Source organism: Falco punctatus (assembly GCF_963210335.1).
Source record: "Falco punctatus genome assembly, chromosome: 8".
Classification (NCBI taxonomy): domain Eukaryota; kingdom Metazoa; phylum Chordata; class Aves; order Falconiformes; family Falconidae; genus Falco; species Falco punctatus.
Window position 1 is genome coordinate 31595347 of NC_137588.1, and position 27241 is coordinate 31622587.

Here is a 27241-nt window from a genome sequence, read left to right on the forward strand (position 1 = left end):
GTCCTTAAGCACTTAAGTTGCACCCACCTGCAAAGGAGAGAAAAGGTACCCAGCTGACAACAGCTTAGAAAAAACACAGAATCCACTTACAACCACCTCTGTTAAGGATTCAAGGTTTTTTAGAAAAGATTACAGCTGATATCCTTGCAGTCGTTACAGCAGGGTGAGATATTCACCTTTGACTGTGACTTGAGCACTGCAAGATGCCTGTCCTGTGTTGTTTTCAGCCAGACAGGTATAAATGCCATCATCTTCTGGTAGGGCATCTTGGACAGTCAGTTTTGCAACTCCATCTTCAAAAGTGGAATGGGCATACTGAATTGGCTGGTCTGTAGACAGAAAGGAAGAGAATTGCCTTAATACATCGCCCACAAGTTTCAAAAGCAATTCCTGATTTCAGTGAAATATGTATGCCTAACACCAGCCAGTATATTAAAGTGCAGAGCCAAATCCTGCTCTCTAGCGCATGGCCCCTGCTCTCTAGTGACTACAAACAGCAGCATCCCCAGCACAAGCAGAACATGGTTGTCAGACAAATCTTGTCATTAGGTTCACTGGGTGCTATCTTGAGTAGCAGTGAGAGAAAGAAGGTTTATCTTTGTATTTTGAGTAGATTCTCTTTCAGGTGGGTAAGAAAAGAAATGTCTTCTGTGTATGCTTCAGACATTGTCTCCATCTTGTACTTTGCCTAAAATTAGATATTAGTGTTATTGTCTAGATGTGCAAAACCTGTTGGGCATGGAGAAGCACTTGAAGTCCTCCATCAAGTACTTTGTAGTGGAAGACATTCCAAGAGAGACAGCAAAATCTATGATGGAGCCAAGAGGCTGATTTACACAGGCAGTCAACCTATACTACAGTATGCATAGTCTGGTAACAGAGGTACAGTCTGATCTATGGTGACATGACTATTAAAGAAGAACTATTATTTTAAGAAACTGATTCCTTGAATTGGTTTGGAACATGCTTAAATGTTAGTGTAGACTGGTTAAAGTTGCCTTGCCATTGTTTCAGGAACTGTCATCAATCTCAGCCTTACTTTCTGAAATGCTGCTGCATTCTGTTTTCCCAGTATTAAATAGTTTCCACTACTGACTCATCATTGGTTGCTTTCCCAGTGTATGCAATGCTTAAGAGGGCCTGATATCTGTGCATAAACATCATGCTGGAAAAGGAAATTGGGGTCATCTGAGAGAAGAAGGTGAAAATGCAGAGAAATTGTGCAGAACTAAATCGAAGATATCTGTCACTTGGGAAATCATGGTCAAAAGGAAAGATCAAAATTGATTTCATTGCCAAAATTACTTTAAAAGATTACGACAAAGGCTCTGGGGTTTCTAAGAACCAGCTCTGCACTACGAACAGGATAAATTAAACGATGGGACAGATTTTTCTCTCATCTCTGATTTTCAACACTAACAAAATCAGAAGGCAGTCATTATCTATGCACCATCTATCTGCATATGTAATTTCACTCTGAAATACAAACACGTGCCAAAATCAGCATGATCCAATAATTACATGTATTATAAAATGTGGTGGTTGATCCTGTTTTTCTTTTTTTTCTTATAAGTCATCTGTTTGTTAAGTTAACAAATTTTCTATTGTATGAAAAATGGGTGAACATTTAATCAACTGCCCAGAAGACTCCAATTTTAGAATAAATTCTCTCCACCATCTTCACAGGTCATATATTCTTATTACTTGTTCCTTTGAGCTCCCTTTCACTCAGTTACACTGTTGTAACTATTAGGTGCAATCACATATTTTTTGCATTGGGAATAACATTACATTCAAATATGTACACGTACAGCTGAAAACCCAAGCAGACAAAGCTTTCTGTAAGAGGACATGGCACACTGGACTGCCTTCCTGGTCTGACTGTAGAATATCTAATCTAACAGGGATCCTGTCTGAGATTCTGACATTGAAACTATTAATGATGCTTAATGGTGCTATGATGATACCTATATCCGAAATATACTCAAGATAAAAGCTGCATCATCAAAAACAGAACAATGCCTTTTTATTTCTGTTGTAAATAAGCAAATGAATAGGGTAAGTGTTCTGTGTGGAAAAAGAAAATGCGCTCTCCTTCACCATGTCATCAACTTTTTTTCAGGCCATCCTCTTTTTCACTCCAGGCCCCAACAAAACTGTGACAATTTTTTAGCGCTGTTCACAAAGTAGTGCATTAATTTACAGAACAACCTTTTCATCAGACCCCAGAAAACAAACACAACTATATCAGACCTGAGGAATAACGAGCAACAAGATTCTAAGTTATGTCCATTGTACTTATATTTTGATCTAATAAAAACAACTCTCCCAGTAGTGAAATGTTCCCTTCTCCAGAGGCAGAACAGTCAAATTTCCATGACAGCTTGGCAGCAGGAACAATAACAAAAAATACCTTCCTTCTGGCATGTTATGCCAGAAGAAAGGAAAGTTTACCCCGGCCCATTTATTAAAAGTGTTCTGGAGAGATTAGACAGCTATCCTAAAACCAAATGCTGCTCAAAGAATTGTGATGCTAAAGTCATGGTCATCCTGTTCTTACATTCAGCAGGAAGAGCTTCAATTCAACTTGGGGAAAAAAAAACACATGGAAAGCATCATGAAAAGGAAGATATTTAAAATACAGTCATATAGACCTTATTCCTGCAATTTAAAAAGAAGTTACCAATAAAGTATTTAAAGAAGCTAAAATAAATTGGAGTTAGATACTGAAGTATTGTCACAGAGAGCACATGGGAGAAGTTATTTGTAAGGCTTTGGTGAGACCTGAACTAAAACACAAGAAGTTTACTTTCAGGGAATTTACCAGTAAATCTGTGCAAATTCAGAAAGAAACTTAAAATAAGGGGCAGAGTGAGAGCAACAGGACAAAAGAACCATCTTGAAGAAGTTGGAAAAATGCTTTAAATCATTAAAATAGGGATAAAATCTAAGAAAGAAACTGAAGATGATAGAGCCACAGGGAAGAGTAAGAGCTCAAGTAAGAACTACCTGACTGAACTGTGGAATTTATCTGTGCAGTGTCTATGAATATGGAAGGACAACATCCTCACAGATGTTAAGAAGTAATTACAGACAATGCATAGCATACATCACATATTTTTTGTCTTGGTTGACCTGAAAGAGAAGTCAATCTATATAATGACTTGGAAAATGTTTTATATTTGTGTTTAGTCACAGTGGGTAAAAATGCTCAGTATCTAAAATGGTACTTGTATGTAACATTGTACAGGAAGTTATTGCAAGCCTTTTAGTTCTAAGGTGGTGTGGATTCCTTGGAGATTGTGGGAAGGCAGACTGGACAGCATACAGGCGGTTCAGTATCAAGAGCTGGCCAGCCTAGGAGAGACTTCTGCTTTTTTTCTATTTTTTGTTTGTTTCTCAAAGCAGCCTTCTGTTCATGTTTCTGATGATTTGAAAGCTTGGTCTTTACATTCATTATTTCACTGAAATATGCATACTTTTCTTACTATTTCTTTCAAAAATTAATTCTAGTTTGCTATCATTCTCATGCTTAGAAGACAATTTGCATTTGATATTTTCTTGTGAACTTCACACATCTTGTCCCATGTGATTTTTTTTTTCTATGGAGTTCTGAAAAAGTGCACAGACTCAAGGCTTTTTCTGCTCTTCACACTACCCCAACAACGAGTAGGATGAGGGGGCACAAGAAGCTGGGAGGGGACAGAGCCAGGACAGCCGACCCCAATGGGCCAAAGGGATAGTCCATACCATATGATGTACGGACTCAGCATATAAAACTGGGGGAAGAAGAAGGAAGGGAGGGACACTTGGAGTGATGGTGTTTGTCTTCCCAAGTAACCATTATGCATGATGGAGCCCTGCTTTACTGGAGATGGCTGGTCACCTGCCTCCCAATGGCATTCATTTGCTTGTGTGCACAGCTTTTGCTTTACCTATGAAACTGTCTTTAACTCAACCCACGAGTTTTCTCACTTTCACCCTTCCAATCCTCTCTCCCATCCCACAGGAGGGGAGGGGGGCAAGTGACTGTGTCGTGCTTAGTTGCTGGCTGGGGTTAAACCATGACATGCTTGGATGCAATATAAACATGGTTATACCTGAACAAGGGGAGTCTCATTTGAGATTAGTGAGAAGAAAGGTCAAATCAGAACAAACATCCTGAAAAAAGGCATGGAGGCACAATGCATACTGGAGGCCTACAGAAATATGTTGTTTATTGATCTCTAGGTTGTATTTTTCAGGAGACAGCAGTTTTCTGGTTAGCAAAACAGAACATGGTTACATCAATGGAGAAGCTGTGTCTATGCCCAATGAACTGTAACACAAAGTAATTTGAAACAGGAAGATGCTCTGTATGTGGACGACAACTGTGCATAACTACATTATTCAATGACTAAGGGAAACCTTCATGAGCAGGGGGTACCCTTGGAACATGAAGATGAAATTACACCCTATGCATCAGAGTTGCTCCTCCTGTGCTGCAAGACACAATTCTTACACAGCAAAACAGTGATTCTAATCAAATCTGCAAAGGAGGAACTGCAGAGTAGCCTTCAGACAGAGAAACAACTTATTTCCAGCAGAAGAGTGTCGGAGCCTTTACTCACATGTTTCATGTAGTAAATAAGGCAGTAGCCTTTCTGTTCTAGACATGGAGCTACTGGGAAGGGGAACAGACTGGGCTGTGGGAACATACCAATCTCAAGGGCATGGTTCGTTTGTCCTGCCACCTTTTTCAATTAACCCATTTACTCTGAACAGCTAAAGAGAAACAGAGATCATATGCAAACAATTAATTTTAAAAACAATTCTGGAGGAAATATCTTTGTGGCAAAGTATGCTGTTCTTTGTCTTTAAGTCACACACACATACACACAGATAGCCTGGGAGAGTCTGCAAAAAAATCAGTTGCCCTTCAGGAGTAGTAGAGGTGATCAACATTTAAGCTGAATAAATGTCTAGTGTTTAATAGATATGACTCTAAATGGAAAGAGATCTTAGACAAAGCATCTAGTCTCTGGATCTCTATAATAATTTGGAATCTAAGCAAAACACTGATGTTTGGGCCCAATATTAAGAGAGGACTGTAAGGGAAACGTGCATGTTCAGTTGTGTAATTAGGGCAGGGTTAATTATACAGTCTGATAAAAGAGAAAAATATTTTACTTATCCTCTTTTTTTAGTCAGCTTTGGGCAAGCATTAGAATCTCAAGGAACATATTTCTAGTAACGAAGCAAGCAGAAAAGCTGGATTTTAAGATCTTCAGGACATAGCTGCTAATACAAATTATGACCTGTTTGGCTGATGAAAGGATGGAATTGGGCATCGTTTTCCTTCCTACCGTAAAGAGTGATATACTGCACTTATTTTGCTTAGAACTTATTATGCCTGCAAGATCATGATGGCAACCCGTTATTCTCAGAGCAGAGGCTAGTGCCAAAGGAGCGGGGGTAGCACAGGGTTCAGCACACAGTAGCAACACAGCCTTTGTTGCAGCGTGGTGAAAAGCCGAGTGTAACAAAAAACCCCCCAAACCAGCTGCGTACAAGCTTGTCACCAGAGCCCCCTGCTGGACATACGGGAGAACTGCAGTAAGAGAAAAAATGCCCAAGAAAGCAACCACCCTTCGTGCGTGTTACTTGTATGCACACTGATTTTGTTCAAATATTCCAGTGGGTTGTATGATGGTGATTCAGAGTGCTTTGTGCGGTATTCACAGCCTTTCTACGGGTGGCATTCGAGGCTGCGGATGGAAACGTGTGCAAACATGTATTGCAGACCAGGGGGGTCCTTACCATTGAGGAGCCAGGTGATCTGAGGCACAGGTACGCCTGCTACACAGCACTGCAGCACGAAGTCTTGCCCTTCACTCACAGTGCATCCTTTCAAGACACTGGAAAAGCATGGAGCAACCTCTTGGACTTTAGGCCCTTCAAAACCAAAATGAAAACAGTTCATTTAACCCAAATTGACAAAATTATCTTTACCAATTACTGACTTTTTCTAGGTATGCTTAGGAGACATGGCTGAGCTAACCATAGTGAAATGTTTTACTGGGGAATAGAAATAATTTTGAGCGATGGACTGGTATGAAGAAAGGAATGGTTCCCCTATAAACTACATGTCATGCATTGCCAGCCCTCAAGCTGTATCTTAGGTGGTGGCTTTTTATGCCAGAATCCACTATTTGCAGCCAGGCACTAGAAGTGTACACAACATGTTACCAGAGAGCTCAGCACAAATAGGAAGGGTAATCATTCTCTCTTCTTGTCTGTCTTCTAGTCCCTGTCCCAGATTTCCCTGGCTGGCAGTGAAACAGAGTGACTTAAGGATGCAGTTTACAGGTCTTTCATGAGACAGAAAGAGACGATCTTGGGTATCCTGGTTTAACCTCAGGCACAGCAAATAGAGTAATGTTGCATAAACATGATCATACCTCCAGGAAAAAGCCTAAAACCAGGTGAAAAGATTAGAATTGAGGACAGGATTTGCTAAGAGGCCAACAAATCTTTCAACCAGACTAGCAAGACAGTGCCTTCAAGCTCAAAATAATTTGTCGTTGGGAGATGTACTTGAATTTATCAGAACACAATTCTCATTCCTTTCCCTTTTCTTATTTGCTTTACTGCACAGGATTGGTTTGTGCTTGCAAAACATTTCAGATACGCTGTGTTCTATAGAAATGCTAAGCAACTCCAAAGAAACGAAACGTAACAACAATAAAATCTTTGGCAACCTGCATTAAATACAAGCATTAATAGAAAACCTCAGTGGAGAACAGGTCTCCTGTGTATAAAACATTCAATGATATGGCTTTAGCTATACAAACAACAAAAACAAAAGGTCACAATGGAATCTGATGCAAAATGTGGCTTGCCAGCCATCCCACAGCACCTTATTTACAGAGCTAGGAATCAGAATTAGCCTGCATTGACAAGTTGTAATATAAATTTTGTAGCCACCACCCTCTGAAAGCTTAGAAAACCCCAGCCACAGTTTTCAAAGTGCAGCTCAGTGGGCTCACAAGAGCTTACTTACTTCTGACAGTTAACAACCAGCTGGTGGAAGTCTGACCTTTCGGGTTGAAAGCTGCACAGCTATAAGATCCACTGTGCCCCAAGCAGGCTTTCTTTAACCATAGGCAATGAATCCCATCTTCTTCAAATATTCGGACATCTTCTCCAGCTTTAATTGGTTCACCCTCTTTGAACCACTCCACATCTGGTTTTGGTTTCCCTGAAACTGGACAATGAGGTATTTGAATTTTCATGAACAGGTATTTCCCTTAGTGTAATTCCATTATTTGCTTTAGTATAAAATAGGTATCATTTACACACACATAATTATATAAACCTTAATGAGCAATTAATACACAAAACTATCTTCAAAAAGACAGTTTGATATTTCTGATCTTCCAAAACCTCTTGGCCAGTCTATCTTTTAAAATAAAAATATTTGGTAACTTGAAAAACCCCAAGCACTTCTATCTGAACATTGTTTCTCTAAAAGATACAGACAAAATGGATGTGATGAGATATTAGAGGAGGAAGGAAGAAATGTCTCCCCAGTCCTTCCTACCCTGCTAGACTGGTTTCCCAGAGCACCTAGCAGACCTTTGCAATCCACGGTACCTACCGCTAAGGTTGTTTATCCTGGGACTGTTCAGCTGGGAGAAGAGAAGGCTTGAGGGTGATCTCATCAATGTATATAAATATCTGAAGGGAGGGTGTAAAGAAGATGGAGCCAGACTCTTTCCAGTGCTGTCCAGTGATAGGACCAGAGGCAATGAGCACAAACTGAAACACAGGAGGTTCTCTCTAAACGTACATACTTCTTCACTGTGAGGGTTACTAATTACTGGCACAGATTGCCCAGAGAGGTTGTGGAGCCTCCCTCCCTGGAGATATTCAAAAGCCACCTTGACATAGCTCTGAACAACCTGCTGTAGGTGATGCTGCATGAGCAGGAGTGCTGAACCAGATGACCTCCAAAGGTCCCTTACAACCTCAAGCATTCTGTGATTCTGGGTATTTTTTTTCCAGACTAGGGTCCAGATGTAGGCAAAGCAAGCAGCTTCCTAGGACAGTAAACTTTCAGGGAGCAGAAGCAAAACAGCTGTGGCTTCACTGCCTGCTTTGCCAATGTCAGAGCTCTAGAGAACCAGATTTGGCTCCTAGTAATGCTGAAGGAGGTCTGGACTTCATAGGGCAGTTGCTATGATGAGCAAAGCGGAGAGGTTAGGAAAGAATGCCACAAAAAGTCTCCCATCCCGTCCTTCACTTATTACAGCAAACAAGGCTTCCACCTTGCTGATGTTCCTTCCCAGCTCTACCCATTTCACTACAGCAAGAGTGCTCATGTCTGGAAGAAGTTACAGACGGTAAAAGAAGGCAGGAATATCCACAACAAAGAGATATGATATACTGCAGGAAAGGCTTCTGAATGGAGAAAATAGAAGGATAGGGGAGTGACTTATCAAGAAGAGGAACCCTAAGCTAGGAGCAGGATTTCACCTGATATAAAAGACTATAAATAGGAAAACAAGGAATTCCTTGGGTTCTGGGGGGAGGGAAGGCAGTCCCTAAATCCAGCTACAAATCCATAAAAAAAATTTGGAAGGGGGCAGGTTACCATTACACCCACAAATGGGGCAGAAAACTGAATGCCTGTTGCATACATCAGAAAGCAGGAAATGTCCTTTTTCTGTTAATTTTCTCCACTAGAATCTAGAAGTTATTATTCAGAAAAGATTCTATTTCCTGTTCAGCAGAGAAGGAGCATATTGGAATCCACAGACAATTAGTGCAGAACAGTGGAGGTGGGAGAACCTCCAAAAGCTGGGGATCAAAACCAAACAAGCCCTGAAGTGTCAAAGAACCTGGATGCTTTGTAGCAACTGTACAGACCCAGAAGCATTGCTGATCTGACAGCCTGGCAATCAGAAGCCTCCTTCAGGGTGTAATAACATTTCCATTGTCTATTGCAACCAGGAGGCAGAGAGAGCCTGTGAAAGCAACCTTGGTCACCCTTTGCAGAGAGCATTCTAGGGAAAGTTTCTCAGATTACTTACTAAAGTGCATTAGGGACATTCCACTGTACATTCCCTACAGATGCCTTGCCTTTGCAGACAAGAGTTTGTGCCTTGGGTGCAAAGCCAAACGAAAATGTATTTCAATAAGAACTGAATGATCTCCTTGGTTTCTGTGCAGTAGGGACTACACTTCCCTACCAAACAGGATCATGAATTAGTTAAACTTTGCAAAGTGATTGAGATGCTCTGATGAAAAGTAATCCATGTTCTTAGTACTCATATACCTAAAAAATAAACTATTCAAAAGATGTCAGGATCTTTGGAATATTTTCTCCCCTCCTTACTGTGTGGGCTTGTGAGATAAATTGTATTCTTTACTCACAATGCAAGAACTATCAAGAAATGAAATAAATAACCATGGTTTTGTTGTGATTTTTTTTTCCTCCAGAGACATAAAAACCAATTTCTCTTTCACTCATGGGAACACTTGGAAGTGTGAATGTTATTTTTAAAAATAGCAGGAAAACACTTCAAAATTATTTTCTACTGAAATTCTAATTTTAAAAAATCTACTCCCTGGATTCTGCAAAATGCAGCTCCCATTGCTCTTCTGAGAGATTAAAATCCAGTCAAATTCTGCAGAGCAAACTCTAAACCTCCCTTTTAATTACGACTTTATCATTTCAGCCGTTAAGAAGCATTCAGATCAGCATTGGGTTGACCAAATATGAGGAGTAAAAGTAGATGACACAAGGGAAATGCAGTGACTGATTGTAGTGTCGTATCTAATAATTTTTTTGGCTCAAGGGCAAAATATAACTAATTACAGTTCTAGAAAGTATACCATCCATTTTCTCTCTTGTGCCCTCATATAAGAAGCCCTAACACTACTGCCTAGAACGAGTGCCATTGACTACATCTGGGGAAACACCAGATGGGAGAAGAGATGGACGCTATGGCATGGGATGATCTGGAAATTTCAATGTGAAGAGTATTGTGGAAACAGCATGAGATTCTGCATCTATTTCCAAAATGCTTTAAGAGAAGGACATCTTGCAATGAAGGAGGAATTGCTTCCCCGCTTCCATACACAGAAGGGGAACTTGAATAACCCCATGTCTCTGATAACTTTCATCCCTTTACCTTTGCTCTTGAATTTGATCTCCTGGCCTTCTGATGCTTCCAGGCTCTGCGGACAGCTCTCAAACTGAGGGGGAATTCCCAGAGGCTCCCTCTTCTCCTCTGTTACAGCCTTCCGGGCTCCGGATCGATTTTCTGCTTCTCTGCTCCTTGGACTGACCTGCCCTGTCAGAGACAGGGTTTGTTGAGTTGACATCAGGGGCTGCACAGCCCTTTTCCTGTCTTCACCCTGTCTGACGAATGTAGCCTGGGGCTCTGCCTTTGGTTCTGGTTGCAGTTTGACAGCTTGTAGTGTGATGCTGCTTGAAGTTTTCTGCAAGACCTGAAATCCCTTTTTTCCTTCTTTAGGTTCTTGAGGAGATAGTGCATTGGCTTCTTGGAGCTGTCCCAGCTTACTGTCTTTGGCTTCTCTGGAGATATAAAAGGTCTCTTTCTTTGCTGACACCCTGTCTTTGGTTTCAACCATGAGTTCAGTGCTGCTGGATTTCAGCTCCTTAGCAATGCCATTGCTAGTTGCCTGTTTGAACTCTGAATTTTCAATGGCTTTAACAGCAAGTGTTGTTGGTTTTGGTGGCATGCTGAAGGAAAAGGATAAGTTTACAGATATATGACACTGTATAAATACTAATTATTATTATCAGCAATGATACAAATGTACAAGCCCTTAGCCAGAAGGTGAACTAATTAGCCTTTAGTTTCCTTCACGCTGATTAAGAACATGGATGAAAAAGGTGAAGGAGAAAGATTCATAAAAATGTCACCAGTGCTCAGACACTGTCTCAACTGAGGATTTTCTGGATATAAATCCACTGCTTAGATTTTAACATGTTTTGTGAGTCAGACACTAACCTTGCATATGCTACTTTAGACAGAGAGCAATTACGCGAGACCCTGGGATGACCATGATGTAACACTACTTCACGTTTTAATAAATTGAGGCCACGTATAATTGTAGCTCAAAACATCACATAAAATAGCTCTCTAAAGGAAAATGAAAATGTAAATTGTGCAGTGAATTTACTGTTTCTAATTATGGTGTCCTGTAATTCAGGTGATTTCAGAAGAGGACGGCTCAGGAAACTGGACTTCAGTCTAGAGGAGGGAGATGGGGGGGGTTGTCAAAAAAACCCAGAAAGTCAGTTGAATGGATGTAACAATATCATCTACGGTTTTATTAGGAAGAGTTTCTCAGAATTATGATGGATCTGCTGCTCAGCAGCACAAGAGGGCACAAGAGTAGCTGACTAATTGGAGACTTGAATCCGTTTCCTTCACTGAACCTGACTGCCCTGACCACTAAGCTATTACCTGTAGAGCACTGTGTCTGTCTCTCACACTTCCAAAGTATTATTCCAAGGCAGAATTGGAACATATTTGGAATATGGGAAGTAATTTCTAGCCCAGCTCTATTTTGCTATATTTAGTGCCACTGACTTATTCTCTCAGGGAGATTCAGGATATTTAGTGTAGTACTTTCTTCAGCCAGAGTTAAATGTACTAGGGAAATAATACCTATGAGATTTGCAGTTACAACTGCAAGTTTTTTACATTTTACATTACATCTCCCTCTCTTTTTTTTTTTTTTTTTTTTTGTTTTATTTGGAATAAAAAAATGGAGGACGCAAAACTACTATGGTCATTTAACTTCAAAAATCTTGATAAAGTCCCAAAATAGGATTTTTTGTTTGTTTCTTACTACTTTAACCATACTTCTGTGTGTATTTTCAGACAACAGCAAAGACCATGGCTATACCACATTTTGCTTATGACAGCAAAGAACAACCAGCTCAGTACTGACAAGATGCATGCATTTTTTTGACTCCAAAAAGGAAATTTGACCAATTTGGTACAGAGTGTAATTTCTCCTCACATAGTTTTTGTTCAGATTATATAACTATTTGGCTACATGGGAACAGTGAGCATAAATCCATCTAAATTTTGCTTTTCTGAAGCAGACTAGAACTCTGCATTTCATAGTGTTGCCACCAGTTCCACCAAGTATTTTGTAGGAGTCTACCAGGACAGCTGAATTTGGCAGTAAGAGAGAATTTCATTCCAGCATTTTCTAACTTCTAAATACAGACTGACCCTCTAAAATTTATCACTTTGTGAGGAAAGCTCATGCTGTAAATGCCAAAATTAGTGCAAGTACTCCAGTAAAAACATACCATGGTGGCTGAGTGTATGTGTCAGTCTTATCTGGACCTGAAATCCAAAAAGAAAAAAAACAGGTAACTTATACATACAATTCTGTACAGTATTCCATAAATTTGAAATATTTTAAGCAAATAATATACTTAAGAACCTTCACTCTTCATATTTTCAATCCACAGAAGTCAAGCTTGTCTATCACCACACCTGAAATTTGATATGGACAACAGCAAGCTGCTCAGCTGAAACACAAAGAGGTCTTGGTGCCTTGAGAACTAAAGGTTCTGTGAACCTCAAAGACTCCTTGTTGGGGAAGAGAAGTAAGGAAGAGATTCCAACTGGGAGGCAGCTCATCAAATCTTATGGGAACTCCACACAGCTTGTAGAAGTGGAGAAAAACAAACCATCAGTACTACACCTGAGCATGCCCACAGTGAAAAACCAAATTAACAGTAGTCAAAACTCCCCAAACCTGAGCCCACCTGTAAACTTTTACCAACTCACTTGCTGTGTAGCAAGTGTTACCATGTTTAACATGAATAACACAAAAGCTAATACCACATTTCTTCACTTTGCAAGACCACCAGGAAATCTGGGAACACTGCTGAGCTATATTGATTTGCCAAGGTACCTCACCAGCTGCATTGAAATAACTAAGCACATACCTGCCCATAGTCAGTCTCTTTTGTTCAGTCAGTCTCATATGTGTGTAATCCTCCATGCATTCTCCCAGACCTTGACAGTATTTGTTTCTCTTGGGGGCAGCATGAGATAATAAATAGTTGGAAGAACAGAAATACCACTCCAGATCATGTACCAACCACATCTATCCACTTTTCCCTAGTTAACACTAAAGGATGCAGCTTGTTTTCTCCTGGTCAGATCAAAGTTACGTCTACGCTGCGGTCATCTGTGAGACTAGAAACTACAGTAGAAAGACATGTAATAATGAATTTGCAAGATAATGGATTTTGCAATTCATCAACAAATACTCCATAAAAATGCTTTCAGAGTCTGCCTCAGGGAAAAGACAAAAACATGTGATGGATGATATCCTGATTTCCACTGTGTTTTGCAAGTAAAAATCCACATCTACATGCTTGGACTTACCACACCATTCAGAGTGACCAAAAGAATCTATTTACACACACACACAAAAGTTGCAGTGAGAGAGGGAAATAACCCATTGACCTCACTTCAATAAACCTGTCAATAAACAGTAACAGAAATTCTCCACATAAAAATTAAAGCTGAAAAGAGACTGGATAAATGCAGAAGAGGAAGCTGAATAACTGCTAGTTACAGACAAGACAGTACTGTGCAACCCTGTCTATCAAAAGAACATTTTCCCCCTCCCTCTCCACTGTCCACTATGGGAACCTGGGGGAAAAAATGTAGCTTTTGGAACAAAATTATCTATATATGAAATTGCATGGATTTAAAAGAAAATGTAGTAATTCTGAGCCACTTGATTGTCTGCTAGCATCTTGCAGCAACTCTTATGAGCTGATTTAATTGATAATGAAAGAATTAGGTATTATATATTGTGGTTAGGTAAGTGGAATCATCCGATTAGTCAAGTACATTGCAAGAGAGTGCCCTTTTTACTGACCTGTACTAATCCAAGAAAGAATGCCTGCATTATTCAGAGATGTAGTCAGCATCTGAAGCAAACATATACCACAACTGACTTTGTGACCCCAGTTCTGCAACATCTCTCAGGGCAGATGTACCCGTTACACAACAGAAAGCTCAACGCTTCAGGGAAGCAACAAAGGATCAAGTTTCATGTTTAAAAAAAGGCTTATTGAACAAAATGGCCCTTTCTATGAAACATCAGTTGAACAGGCAACCTGTAGAAGCTTCTACAATGGCTTCATCAGATTGGAACCTACAGATAAAATGTACAGCTTTAAGTTGTAAAGGCTAGTTGTGATTCTGAGGATCCAAAATGTAAATCCTCTTGTTATTTATATTCTTGATCACTTACAGAGTGACAGCATTGATGTGAACCTAAAAATCTTGCCTCAAAAAATTCACTGCTGGGTGCGCATGTAGCCCATGGATCTTATGACTGCATCTCAAGCCAGCAGCTGTTGACTTAATTATTTAATTGGGTCTAGTGACGGCTTAACCCACTGACTGAAAAAATTCCTCTTTAGTGTGGTTGCTGGAGGCTGTTATGATTTTGAGGCTGATGCAAAGGGCACCCTAAGAAGCATCAAAGTCCAAAATGAACTGTATATGATAATGCATATATGGAATAGAACAACCTAAACTATTTATACAAAAACACTTATTTCCTTTAACAGCAGTGAAATAGGCAGGGTTGGGAACTGAGAAACCTGAATTTTAACCTCATTAAGCTGTTTTTTCTCTCTACAGTTTAGAGTAAGAGCCCCATTACTTACTTTCCTGGTTCTACAAATACAGATACAATTATGTTTCCCCAAAGGGAGCTGGTATAAATGTTCATCTGGTGTTGGTACTGAACAAATAAAAAAATAATTACTGATTATAATGACAAGTGCAAGGTTTCCATTCATTGAAATTAAAATCTATGTTCAAAACATATGGAGGCCAAAATCTCAGTAAAAGGGAAAAAAGTTGGTTTTAAAGAAAGTTTTAAAGCACTTGGATAAACAATGTTTTCAGCTGTAGCACACTCCAAGCTGTCACAGTGTCATTTAATAAAAAAAGAGGAAGCTAACAGGAAAAGTGAATGCTTATACTAAGAATGCAACAAAAGGCATTTTAAAGGAATGTCTGTGGCTCATTTGTGCTCTCTCCTGTAAGATAGTTGCTGTACCTTGAACGGTGAGCTCTGCAGACACAGATGCCTTCCCAGCGCTGTTTACCACTGTGCATGTGTAAATTCCTGAATCAGCAAGCTGAGCATTTTGGATTTCCAAGAATTGGATGCCTGTTTTCTCAAACATGTTGAAACGCTCATTTTCTTGCAACTGAGTATCACCCTGCAAATATCACAAGACACCATGAGACTGCTTGCTATTGGTAAGAGAAGGGGAGCAAGAAATTTTCTGGTAAAACATCAGGTCGAAATGCCTTTCTCCTGTTCTAGCTAAATTCCTTCTATGAACAACACTTAGACAGCATAAACAAAAAACTGCATCCAAAAGTTCTGTAATTCATATCTGCAGAAGGCTGTTTTCCCCTGAATTTTGCCACCCACTCATCTCAGTTTGTTTTTGGCTTTTCATTATTTACTATATCCATATTTCTAGAAAAAAATCTTTTCACTGTATGTGGGCTCAAACCAGTTTTCTGTTCATGTTTGTTCCAGGAAGTCAAACATCACGCTTTTAAACAAACAATCCAAGTTGGGGAGTAGTTCTCTATCCCTCAATAGTTCCTTTATGCTGTATCACTTCAGACACTGGAAAAAAATTCTGCAACAGAGAACCTCATCTCTGGTCAGGTGGAGGTGGCAGAAGGCACTAGACATACATTCTGAGAGGCATTGCTGCAATGCTGGAGTTAAATCAAAAGGTGCAGCTTTGAGGCAGGAAGAAATGTGTGTAGTTCTATGCTCTCTGTTACACAGATTAGATATTCAGAAGAACATTTTTTGCCCTTAAATTCAGTGAAATAGTTGACTAAACTCATTTGTGAGCAAATCACTGCTTCTGCTTCAGCTCCAGCCATTAAAGATGAGTCCCTTGCTATCAGGCATAACAGCTTTTCCTATCCTAAGTTTAGGAAGGGCAAGCCTACGAATGTATGATTTGTAGGGCTTTGGTCAGTAATCTTTCGGGAAACATTATAGCGTTTTCAGACACTGTCAGTCCTGAAGTCTCTATCAACTTACTTCTATCTGGGTGCTGTAATTCCTATTTGAATAAAAAAAGCTATTTCATGTCAGGGGTTTGGTGGTGATACAGTAGAAGCTTCTGTTCTTCACAACTTAACAAGTAAGAAAAGGGGAAAAAACAATAAGCTAAGACATTTACATAAAAGCAGATTCATTAGTTCCAAAACCTGCAATTTTAATTGTTTAGAAATCTTACATGCTGTGTGGAAGGTGACTGTATGTTGGTTCTGCATCAGCTGTATGTGGTCCAGCAGCCATGAAAGTTCATTTCCATGATGCTGAGGCAGAGTTGAAATACCTATCACTCCATCCTGACATGATCAACAGCATTGCAGGCCTGAGCTTGTTGCAGCTAGCCAACATGCATGATTACCTGTTAATCCATGCCTTATGAATAGGGATGCAAAACCACACTTCACAACAAAAATATGCCAATAAAAATCTGACAAAGAGCAACAACACATTTGCACTTTACAGAGCATGTGCGTCATTAAAAGACAGCTTCATAGTGCTCAAAATAGGTAGTAAAATATTATTATGAATGCCTCACGAAAACCAGTTTAACCAAAAGTAATGGTTTGAGGATAAGTTCAAGAGAGTGGACTGACTATCTGCAGGCCAGCAATGGTATTATGACTACTGAATCTCAGAACAACACATATGGCTCTCCTTGTATGTAAAAAGTGGTTAAAGATCTTGTGTATGCTCAAAGGGAGAACTAGGACTTAAGTCTTCAATGCTTTTTTAACAGTCTAATGGATTTTAAATATTTCTCACTTATAAAGCTTTTTTTTTTTTTTTTTTTTTTTGGTAGATGGCAGATGCTTACATTTCCTAATTTCAATGCAGATCTGAAGTTGGTAGCTCAGGTCTCCTTTATTTTATGTCAGACATTTTTCTGCTACTACTGTTTTAGCAGAGGTCAGACTGAAACAGTTGAACTGTTGTTCATCTTCCTTGAATTATTTTTTTTAATTTGCTAAAAACAATCCCGCATGCCAAAACCCAATCATATCTGTTATTTCCTAAACAGTTAATTTTCTTTTCAATTAAATTTCATTTCTTTGCAAACTTCATCTTCATTCTAATGTGCAGGTAAAACCCAATGTGAATGATACAGAAAAGGCAGTTTATGACTGAGACACTGACATGGAACTTGGGAAATACAGTTGTAATTTTCACAGCTGTCAGAGTCTCCTCTGTAACCACAGTCAAAGCATTAAATCCTTGAAGACCTTCTCTATAAAACAGAGGTGATGATATTCATGTTTTCTATCCCTTGTCTGTTTCTCTTGTCTGGTTAGTAAGGTCTTTGGGCACGTATGTCCCATACTCACTATTTTTATAATGGAACCTGGATCTTGTTTGGTGTTTTCAAAGTACTTTTTTACAAACATTTTCAATGAGATAGATAAGGGAGAAGTTATACTGAGAAGGAATGCTATTCTGTGAGTTTATTCAGCATAAAAATGAGGAAGAATATGGCTCTCCTTGCATGTAAATTCTCACCATGACAATTTGCAGTGGCAAGTTCATTTAATCCTTTCAAATCACAAAATTTTAAAAGAGAAATCAAATGAGAAAGAAAACATTAATGTTTTTGGGAAATCATACCTTAAACCAAGTTACTTGAGGCTGAGGTCGTCCTGTTATTTTACATGAGAATCTACCTGTTTGGCCTTCACGCACAACAACTCTATTCGGTTTTGTAGCAAACTTGGGTGGACTCTCTCCCCAGATGCTTGGCCTGTGCTCCACAGATGGAACAGTAAGTCTTCCCCTGGAAAGGCAATTTACATCCTGGTTTTACAGACGAACTGGAAGCTGTTGTGGTCAGAGCACACTTCAGGAAGCATTTCAGACCAATGATCTGCCAACAAGGGTATATAATTGGTGGTAACCAGGATTGTAGTTACACAACATTTTTTTTGGCCGGTGGAAGAAATGGAAATGCTGGTGATTACTGCACTTGACTCCTCATGCAACTGAATAGTATGATGCTACACACCCTCATCCAGCATACAAATAATTCACGTAACAGATCCTGGGGACAATTTCAGTTGCTTGTAAGCAGAGCTGGGCAAACCAAATGATAGGAAACACTGCATACATTTAGTTTTTTCCTTTTTCTGTTTCTTAATTGCCTTCTAACAGATTATTTGTGCATACTACTTCACTGTTCACAGTTCTTTTTCATGTAATTTGTTTTCACATTGAGTGCAATGACACAGTGATTTCTGATTTATGAATCAGCAACTTGGTTTTGTAACATTTTGACATGTCTTGGTAAAGATTTTTGATTTGGGGAAGGCTTCTATTTGCAATCTCATTCACTACAATGTTTGCATAGCAAACATGAAAAGGATACAAAACCAAAGTACACCCATTACAGGTGAATGTCTGTTAAGTCTAAATGCCCAGCTCTACTTATATGGATAGCACAGCTGGGAAAGGACATGTGGAATGAAACTAGAGTGACATCAGTGACTGCAGTCCAAAACTCCCAGTTACGCAGCCGTAAAACATAAAACATCAAGCAGAATTATAGCAAGGAAAAAAAAAAAAAAAAAAAAAAAAAGGTGCAACTTCAGGTCTATTAACGTCAAAAGAAAACACACAGTCTTTGCTCTGAAGCCCTGGTAGAACAAAGGCACAAATTAGCAGATGGTGATTTCCTTTTTTTTTATTTTTGTAACCTTTAATTTCAAGCAAACTGAACAATTTTCAAGGCCTTCTTTTCCAGGCAGCCTTTTACTACATGCAAGTAAGATGTGTCAATATCTCACCATCTCTGCCAGATGTCAGATACTAACAGAGACTGCATCGCCTTAGTCGAACGTGCTGCCAAGACATGATGGTTGCCATATAGGCAGCTCGAGGTTTCTGAGTAAGAGATGATACCATAATGAAAGGATTTATATGGACAAGAGGACCAGCAAAAAGTCTTGGGAGAGAAGGGTCACTGTAGCATGTTAAAATGGAAAACACTTCATCATATAATTAAATATCTGATAGCTTTTAATGTCATCTTCCTTATGCTACCAGTAAAGAAAAGCATAAATGTGTACTAAAGAAGCCTTAATGATCACCATCTTTAGGTAGTGTTTCTGTATTTATATATCTATACACATACACTAAAGCATTAAAAGAAAATCACTAGCTACCCTGCAGCTTTATGGCTGTTTCCTAGATATACACAAACTGAAATGTATAGTTTCTTTCTTTTCCCCCCTCCCTGTTTATGTAAAGCATAAAGTTTCCATACCATAAAATTATTAATACTGAGTAGGAGTAAAACACATAAGAATGAAAAATGAGAACAATCGCTCTACCTCCATGCAATGCAATGGATTAGGATAGCGCTTTAGAAAGTCTGAATGTGTAATAAAACCTAACACAACTTTCTCGCTTTGATTATTTAGTATGCTTATTTCTGTAGCACATTTGTGACATAGACATTATCATGTAAAACCTTCCTGATTACTCACTTTCACTTACTATTTTCACTGTTGCAAACTCAGTTAATTTTGAAACTGAAAACATATATAAAAACAATATTCATATAAATGACCAAATTAAAATCTTTGGTTTTAACTATCTGTTTTGTGATCACTACACTAGCATAATCAGAAACATATTTTTGTCTATAGCCAAGGCAACTAAGTCCCAGGGATATAAATCAGAAATAATTCTGCTTAAATTCAAGCTACTTATGAGGAAATTAATTCAGCTGTTGGAAGAATTAGGCCTGGGGCTTTTAAAACAGAGGCATTCACTTAATTGTAAACGATCAATGAAGTGCAGAAAGTAAGTGACAGCAAGAAGGCTCCTCTGTGTGCCAGCATAGATCACCCCATGAACCCATTCTTGCTAGCAGTTACTCCAGACTGGAACAGTTCTTTCTTCTGGACTACAGTTTACCCACTGTGTTGCTTGGAAATACTGTAATTATATGTGAGAGAATACTAATTTCAGTTGCTTTTATTTCTTACTGGTGACTCTTAAAGCAGTATTTACTCTGGCTTTATAAGGAGACTGTCAGATCATGGAAGATGAGGGGAAGGATTTCTGAATATCAGAGAGCAGAGATAAGAGAGTGCACCATTGCAGCAGAGGAGGGTGCAATACTGTGCAGATACCAAGAGAACGTTCTGTTTTCAGCAGGACTAATTCCTGTCAGTATGAGGGAGCAGTAGCTGTATCAAGCTACTTATGTCTTCCTGACAGCTTCAACCATTTTACTTGCACAGCAGCTCTCATAGTAGCTATCCTGCTTGGGATAAATGGAGACTTGGACTTGGAGAATTTGAGTTCACAAATACCAAAGTGTGTGCTTTCAGATGTTTCTGTAGCTGGGACTGCCCTGCCTCTCAAAGCCCAGCCTTTCTTGTATTGCCATCTCACAAGTGTGAGCGAATCGCGGCAAGCAGTTACTCTATTCCAATGCAATGCTGTGCAGAGCTGCATCACCAACTACCAGACTTTGTTTTCCTCCATTACCTCTGGTCCTTGCACAGGTAAGGAGCCTTGGGGATAATTTCCAGTGAGGAATTACTGAGAATAGGACAAGAATCAAACCTTTTTGACTGGTCTCAAAGTGAATCAGAGCTAAAGAGAAAATGCCAGAGCCACTTAAAATGGGAAGAAGTGGTTATTTTTTTAGAAAGGGTCATTTTACTTGTATTCCTACCAAAACATATTTAGGTGTCTGTTAAACAATATCAAAGCCAGTGGGCTTCTTACCCAGGGTTTTTGGTGCTGGATGGCAGGCTGTATTTCTTCAAGGAGTTTCCTGTAAGCATGGGACAGAAAGGCAGGAATCAGAAGTTTTGTCAAGACCATTGGGAATTACAGATACTAAAGACTACGTAAAATATGCATTTCTCCAGGTTTCAAACATAAAGAAGGAATGCAACACCTGCAGAATAAGGTTATGTCATCTGTAGTCCAAAGTTAGGCTCTTCAATCTCAAAAACAAGTTTTGGTAGGGTTACCATCTAACCACTGGCCTCAGCAGTAACGACAGTGCAGATTATGCAAAAATATTTTTAAACAAGTGAATGAAATAGTGTCTAACTTGTACAGTGCAGAACTAATTCAAATTAAGATAGTAAAAAAAGGCGTTTGAATTCTGGAAGAAGTCTTACTTTATTTGGTTTGTTTTTCAGTCCTGTGCTAGCCCTTCTGAAACCTCTTCCGTAAATTGATTCTTTTTGAAGCACAATAGCTCATAGCGCTTGCTGGTGCGAACAACAGGGAAACCGGTACTTTGTGGTGTAAGCTCAGCGCCACCTACTGCACTCATCACTCCTGGTAGCTCTGGCACATTAGAAAAGGGTAGTGACCTGGGGCAGAGCCAGAGTGGTAGCGTGATACAAGCAACTCCGATGTCTGTGAAAAAAACTGTTTGTTCCAGAGACTTATAAGAATCTAAATTACTGTCAGATAGGACAGCCATGCAGGACGAAAAGACTAGATTGTGTTTCAGTCACTCGTTTTTCCAACTAGCAGCCAGCCCCACATAGATGTCTTTGTTCTTTGCTGAGAACAGAAAAAAATCTGTGCTTTGCTATCTTGGTGCATAAAAGGATTTTTAGAATAAAGACCATGTAATGCGTAAACTCTAAGAAATTCAGTCATTGTATGCTGCCATGAAATTGCTTTTAAACTGCAGCAAAACCCAGGTCAGAAAAACTGACATTAAAGGAGCTTTAAAAAAAATCCTCCACCTCCGTGCATGTTGTCACTCATAAAAGTTGTCACAACTTATAACTAGGGGAAAAAAAAAAAAGATTTTGCACAATTTTTACAACAGAAGGCAGTAACAATCGTGCCAGATCTATGCATATTTCAGTACGTACTCTGAGGATATCTGTTAGAGATTTTGACTCTGAATAAATGCTGATCGTTTCAGGACTGCTTCAAGAATTCAGCACAAAGTTGTGACTTGAGGAGCTTTGATATTCAACAGATCTCTGACATGAGCAAATTGCAAAGAGAGAAGCAGTACAATTGATTTCCATCCTTCCCTGGCTTTGTGTCACTCTTTAAATTTTACATTTGGCAGTTTGCAACTATCTAATATGCAGATGTTCTCTTAAAAATTCCAGGGTTTGATCTTGGCTGTTTCCCGTGTGACATTAAGCATGCAATTACAACCAGGCGTTCCGCTTAGCAAATGGAAGCATGCATGGAGAAATCCAGAAACCCATTGCCTCAATGTGCCTATCTGATAGGCTGCGAAGCAACCAAGATCGCCACAGGTTTCACTGCCTGAGAGAAAATGCTAACTCACCAGGCCTTTGTTTCTGTCCTGGGTGGTGGCTTCAATGAAAATTACAGTTTATAGCAAAGTCTTTAAAGCTAGGTCTTTTGTTACTTGGGCATCATCATACACATCTGGAACTGAACACACACTTTATCTAGCTATAGACATGTAGTTCCCTGCAAAACATCTGAAATTATGAAATGCAATTAATGAATCTTACTCTTGCACCAGTGAGAAAGCATGTGTGTACAGTTGTGATTTTAACTAGACAGTTTAACACAGCTTGTTCATTTAATTAAACTGTATATAATCATTGCAATAACAACAAGTATCATCTTACCTTCCACTGTCAGTTCCACAGTCACTTGACGAACCCCACCATCATTTGCAGCCTCACAGGTGTATTTACCACCATCACCTTCCTGTACACCTTTGATTACCAAGCTGAATATCCCTCGAATGCTGCGGTCCACGATGTAATGGTCTCCCTCTGGGACAGGATGCCCATTTCTGTACCATGTGATCTGAGGCTCAGGGTAGCCTCTGACCTGGAAAGATGTGAGAGTGAAGAAAGAACATAAAAAATGATGTTATTAGGAAGAAATGTTGGACATTTAGCAATGCAGTGGAAAGTTCTTGACACAGGAGCTGTTAAACACATACTCTTTGCAAGCCAAATGGCAGAACATAATGAAACAAAAAAACTCTTGGATAAGTCAAACTGTTAAAATCATAAGACTAGTCAGGCAGATAGACACCTATACAGAGAAGTTTCCCGCTAGAATGGTTTACCAGCAGAAACACTGTGATCATGCCAATGAAGAATCCTGACACCTGGGACCCTGTTGTTCAGAGACTCAAGAACAGTGGTGCTACTACACATCTAAGCATACAAGATTGCAGGGTATAGACCAAAAATTTCTAGCATGGTTGTCAAGGATCAGGCTTATATTGTAAAGCCGTATGGAGCCATCTAGTTTTCAAATGTGCTGAGATACAGTAGCTCCTGACAACATACAGGCAGGAAATGTAGCCACTTACCAAATTTTCTCTTGATCTTTAAAAGCAGAAGGTAAGTCGCAATTTGAGAAAGTGTCATTAAGGGTCATTCTCATGTTATGCTGGTAGAGGGACTATAAAGACCTAGACTTATTCACACAAACACACGACTAACCTAAAGAGCTTTGTAGTCTACTGGTAGCCCAAAGGAGAGTTTTCAACAAAATAAACTAGCCCTGTGCTCTTAAAAAGCAGCCATATTAATATACCCTTGCCTGCTATTGCATTAATGATGCTTTCAGATTTGCAGGCAGATTCTCAGTTGGTATAACTGAGAATGAAGTTATTGATTTCAATTGAGTTGTTTGATTAGAATTTGTGTCTTTCATTACAAAATGGGAAAAGCAGCCATACACCAGTTTCTATCAAAGAATTAACTCCTCAGGCAAAGATCCTTTCTCTGCTTTATGAGGGATGCCATCTTCTTTGAAGGTCACTTAAGTATGTGTTAACTGCTAGAACACTTCCCCAGTCATCATGACAACTCCTGATTAGGGTATTTCCCCCTTCTTTCCTATACCCCCACTCTGGTATGTTAGCTCTCCATCTTCTGATTCTGTGATCCTTTGCCTACATGTCACGAATTAACTGAGTGGATCAAGATGAGCTGGGATGAATAATAGTTGTGGCTGTGTTTGCTCACTGGGAAAGCAGTAATGTTGCATTTTGAACTAGGTTATCACATCTTGGCAACTGAACAGGAAGTCACTCCAACCTCCAGGTGAGCAAAATATTGATGATCTGCCTTGATTTGAAGAAGGCTTGGTTGTGGCTTGCACAAATTCCTCCCAGCATTCTCCTCTCTAGTTTCCAATCTGCATTTCAGGTCTTCTTTTTTCTGACTGCACAGCACTTACTTTCCAAATTAGAATCTTTAGCCAACCGACCTTACCCATTCTTAAGTTCTCTTCTTTCAAAACCTTTCATTTTTAATCCAGCCCCACCTCACTCCAGCTGGGTTTCTCATCTGTTGGAGCTTAACCTACAGCTGTCAGAAATTTTTCATTTTCCTTTAATTCCTTGGGTATCAGTTCAGACAAGTTAATTTTGCCAATGATGTGGCAACCCCTTCTTCCTGGCAATACTTAATATATAGATAGAGGACGTTAATGTTTGCCAAGAGCATGAATATGCTGAATAAACTGGACAAACTTTCCACTTCTGGTGCAAATTTCTTAAGTTCTTTCTATCTTTACCAAAGCAATAGCTATGTTCTATGAAGAATAAGTTATGGGAACCGGCACAATGGGTAATCGATTGCTGTTTAAAAATACCGTCGCATCTTTCTAAAGCTTTTTGCAGCCATGCTTTCCCTTTCCTGTGCTTTCTGAAAAACACCTCCAACTCAACCATGTCCCCTAACACTGCTGTAGCATACTGATTTAGTGCTGGCTCAAAGGGCAGGCTCCCAGGAATATCTCTCTCAGCACGTCATATTTTCAGAAAAAGGGAGTTGTGAAGCACCAAGATGAGATTTTTACAGTAGTGTAACCCTTGTTAATTGATAATGTGCTCACTGACTGGTAGAGAAAGTGACTTGTACCAAAGAATTGTTTCTTACTATTAACTTGTCAATGCCCTCATACCTATCTTTTCATTTTAGATTAAGAAACTAACAGAGATTAAGTCACTTACCCCATGTCAGAGAGTGTAATAGAATGGAGCTTCTGCCTCTCATTTTTGCTTCACCAGATTTGCTTTCCTTGAATGTGGAATATTTGAGGCAAAATGGATTTGAAACTGCTATTTCAAGTAATATAATACAGTAAAATTACAAAGTAGCACGTGAATTTGTGTGAAGAAAGAACCGCCTTTTCAGTGTATCACATCACAACCTCTTACTAATATTAGCCTAGCCACATCTGTTTACAGCTGCTGAGATTCTGACCTATGAATACAAGTCATCAATTACACGTCACTTAATATATTTACTATTTTTTCCAGTTCATGATCAGTCCTTCTGGTGTTTTCTGCTACGTATTGTTCAACCCAACTTCAAAGCTCCCAAGCGTAAACCTTCCATCAGTTATCCCAGGGAACAACTGGGGTTGAAGCAATGCGAAACACTTTCCTTCCATTTTTTGTTTTGTTTTATCATATTCTTAAGTCCTTCTTGGACCACACAAGGCTGTTTTTACGTGACCCTTTAAGGTCTGGTAGACCATTACATATGTCCTTCCAGTATCACATGGCTGAGCCTACATTAAGTATTTTTCCATTTCTTCCATGTGTGTTTATTTTATGCTTGTTACATCTGTATTATTTTGTTCATCCACACCTCTACACTGAGGAAATGCCACACAGAAAATTACAAACACAGGCGATCAGCCAGCATGCCATTTCCTTTCAAAAGGTTGAGTCATACCCTTCCCAAACTCTGTATTTCTTCTCTTTCAATTTTTTTTCAAAAATGAAATGATGGGAAAGCAGAAGTTTACAGAATTGCTCTGTTGCAAGGATTTATTTCAGGTTTGGGTTTGGAATGTGTTTCAAACTGAGCCAGCCCCCTCTGAAATACATAGTCTTGCCATAAAAGTGTCAGGGACCCTTAAACGAATCACTGGTTACTAGGTTTTGATCCTAATGGATCAATTCCAGAACTGCAGCAGGTTTTATATTCCTCCCTAACCTTTCCAAAGCTCACTAAAAACATCTGCCTTGAATAAATCCACAGCAAAGAGAAATTTATCTGCTTATTTAATGCCCAGCAGCAGAAGGCTATAACCTTTATTTACAGCTTGGCCTGTGTGAGTATTGCCAGTTCCAGTGAGGCTACAGCTTTTCTTTCCCTGCTCTGCAACACTAACAAGTGGAAAGTTGACAGCAAGCAGCAAATAACCATTGTATTAGCACAAACATGAGTTTTGAGTTTTGTCTTCCTGGAAAAGTCTGCTAAGGTAAAACAAGCCTTCTGCTCTGTGCACCATCACAGCAAGTGGGAAGAGCTGAGAGAGAACCTGTTGCCTGTGAAACTTGCAGAGCTAAGATTCAGTTCTGCATCTAGGTCTGGGGGAATGCTATTGAAAAGGGATGGTGCTGAGTTTTCAAAGAGAAGAAATAATGACAAAACCCACAACAAATCTACTGAAGCTATACACTAAAGGATAGTATTGCTAAAAACTGTGCAGCTATGAACTAGCCCCCATTGTCACAAGCCTAAATGCATTCAGTGACCACTAATGCCAAATATATTCAGTGACCCTTTTACTTGTTTGAAAGTGCAGGAAAGATTGTCTAAAACTTGACCTATATCTATGCTCCATAAAAGAGCTTTTTATACACAAATTTAAAAAAACCCATAGGTTTGCCTACTTAAATGCACCACAATTGCAGTAGCAGTTTGGCAGTAGCAGTTTAGGACAATAAGATGCACTCTCCTGGCTCATGCTTTTAACTTCAAAGTCACATCCTGCTTTGTAATAACTGTTGCTGGCTCTGGTGAGGTTAAAAATGAACACGAACCCACAGCACCCAAAAGGTCAGCCACAAGTGACAATAAACCAAAGCCCGAGTAGTTGTAAAACACTGATGGCACATGTACTATTACTGAATGTTGCTCACTTTCACGTAAACTTAAGACTATTGGAAATGATGGCCAATTTCACATGACATATTCTAGCATTACATTCATTATACTGACTAAGGGGTTTAGTGCTTCATGTTAAAGAATATAAAAATGTCTTGTGTGGCTGCTCAAGGTCAGATCATTACACAAGCAAAGAGATCAGGAAGAAAACAGCTATCAAAAAGATGTCT

General features: G+C 39.3%; 1 protein-coding gene across 1 annotated transcript in view; it reads right to left on the reverse strand.

The window, feature by feature from the left end:
- Window positions 1-27241, reverse strand: part of MYLK (myosin light chain kinase) — a 216812-nt gene that overhangs the window by 103764 nt on the left and 85807 nt on the right. The window contains exons 3-11 of the mRNA XM_080399726.1: window positions 22767-22974; window positions 20902-20950; window positions 17773-17938; window positions 15136-15301; window positions 12344-12380; window positions 10179-10753; window positions 7043-7246; window positions 5800-5934; window positions 177-329 (exon numbers count right to left, since the gene is read on the reverse strand). Of these exons, the coding sequence (XP_080255852.1) occupies window positions 177-329; window positions 5800-5934; window positions 7043-7246; window positions 10179-10753; window positions 12344-12380; window positions 15136-15301; window positions 17773-17938; window positions 20902-20950; window positions 22767-22974 (1693 nt within the window). The remainder of the gene's footprint in view (window positions 1-176; window positions 330-5799; window positions 5935-7042; window positions 7247-10178; window positions 10754-12343; window positions 12381-15135; window positions 15302-17772; window positions 17939-20901; window positions 20951-22766; window positions 22975-27241) is intronic.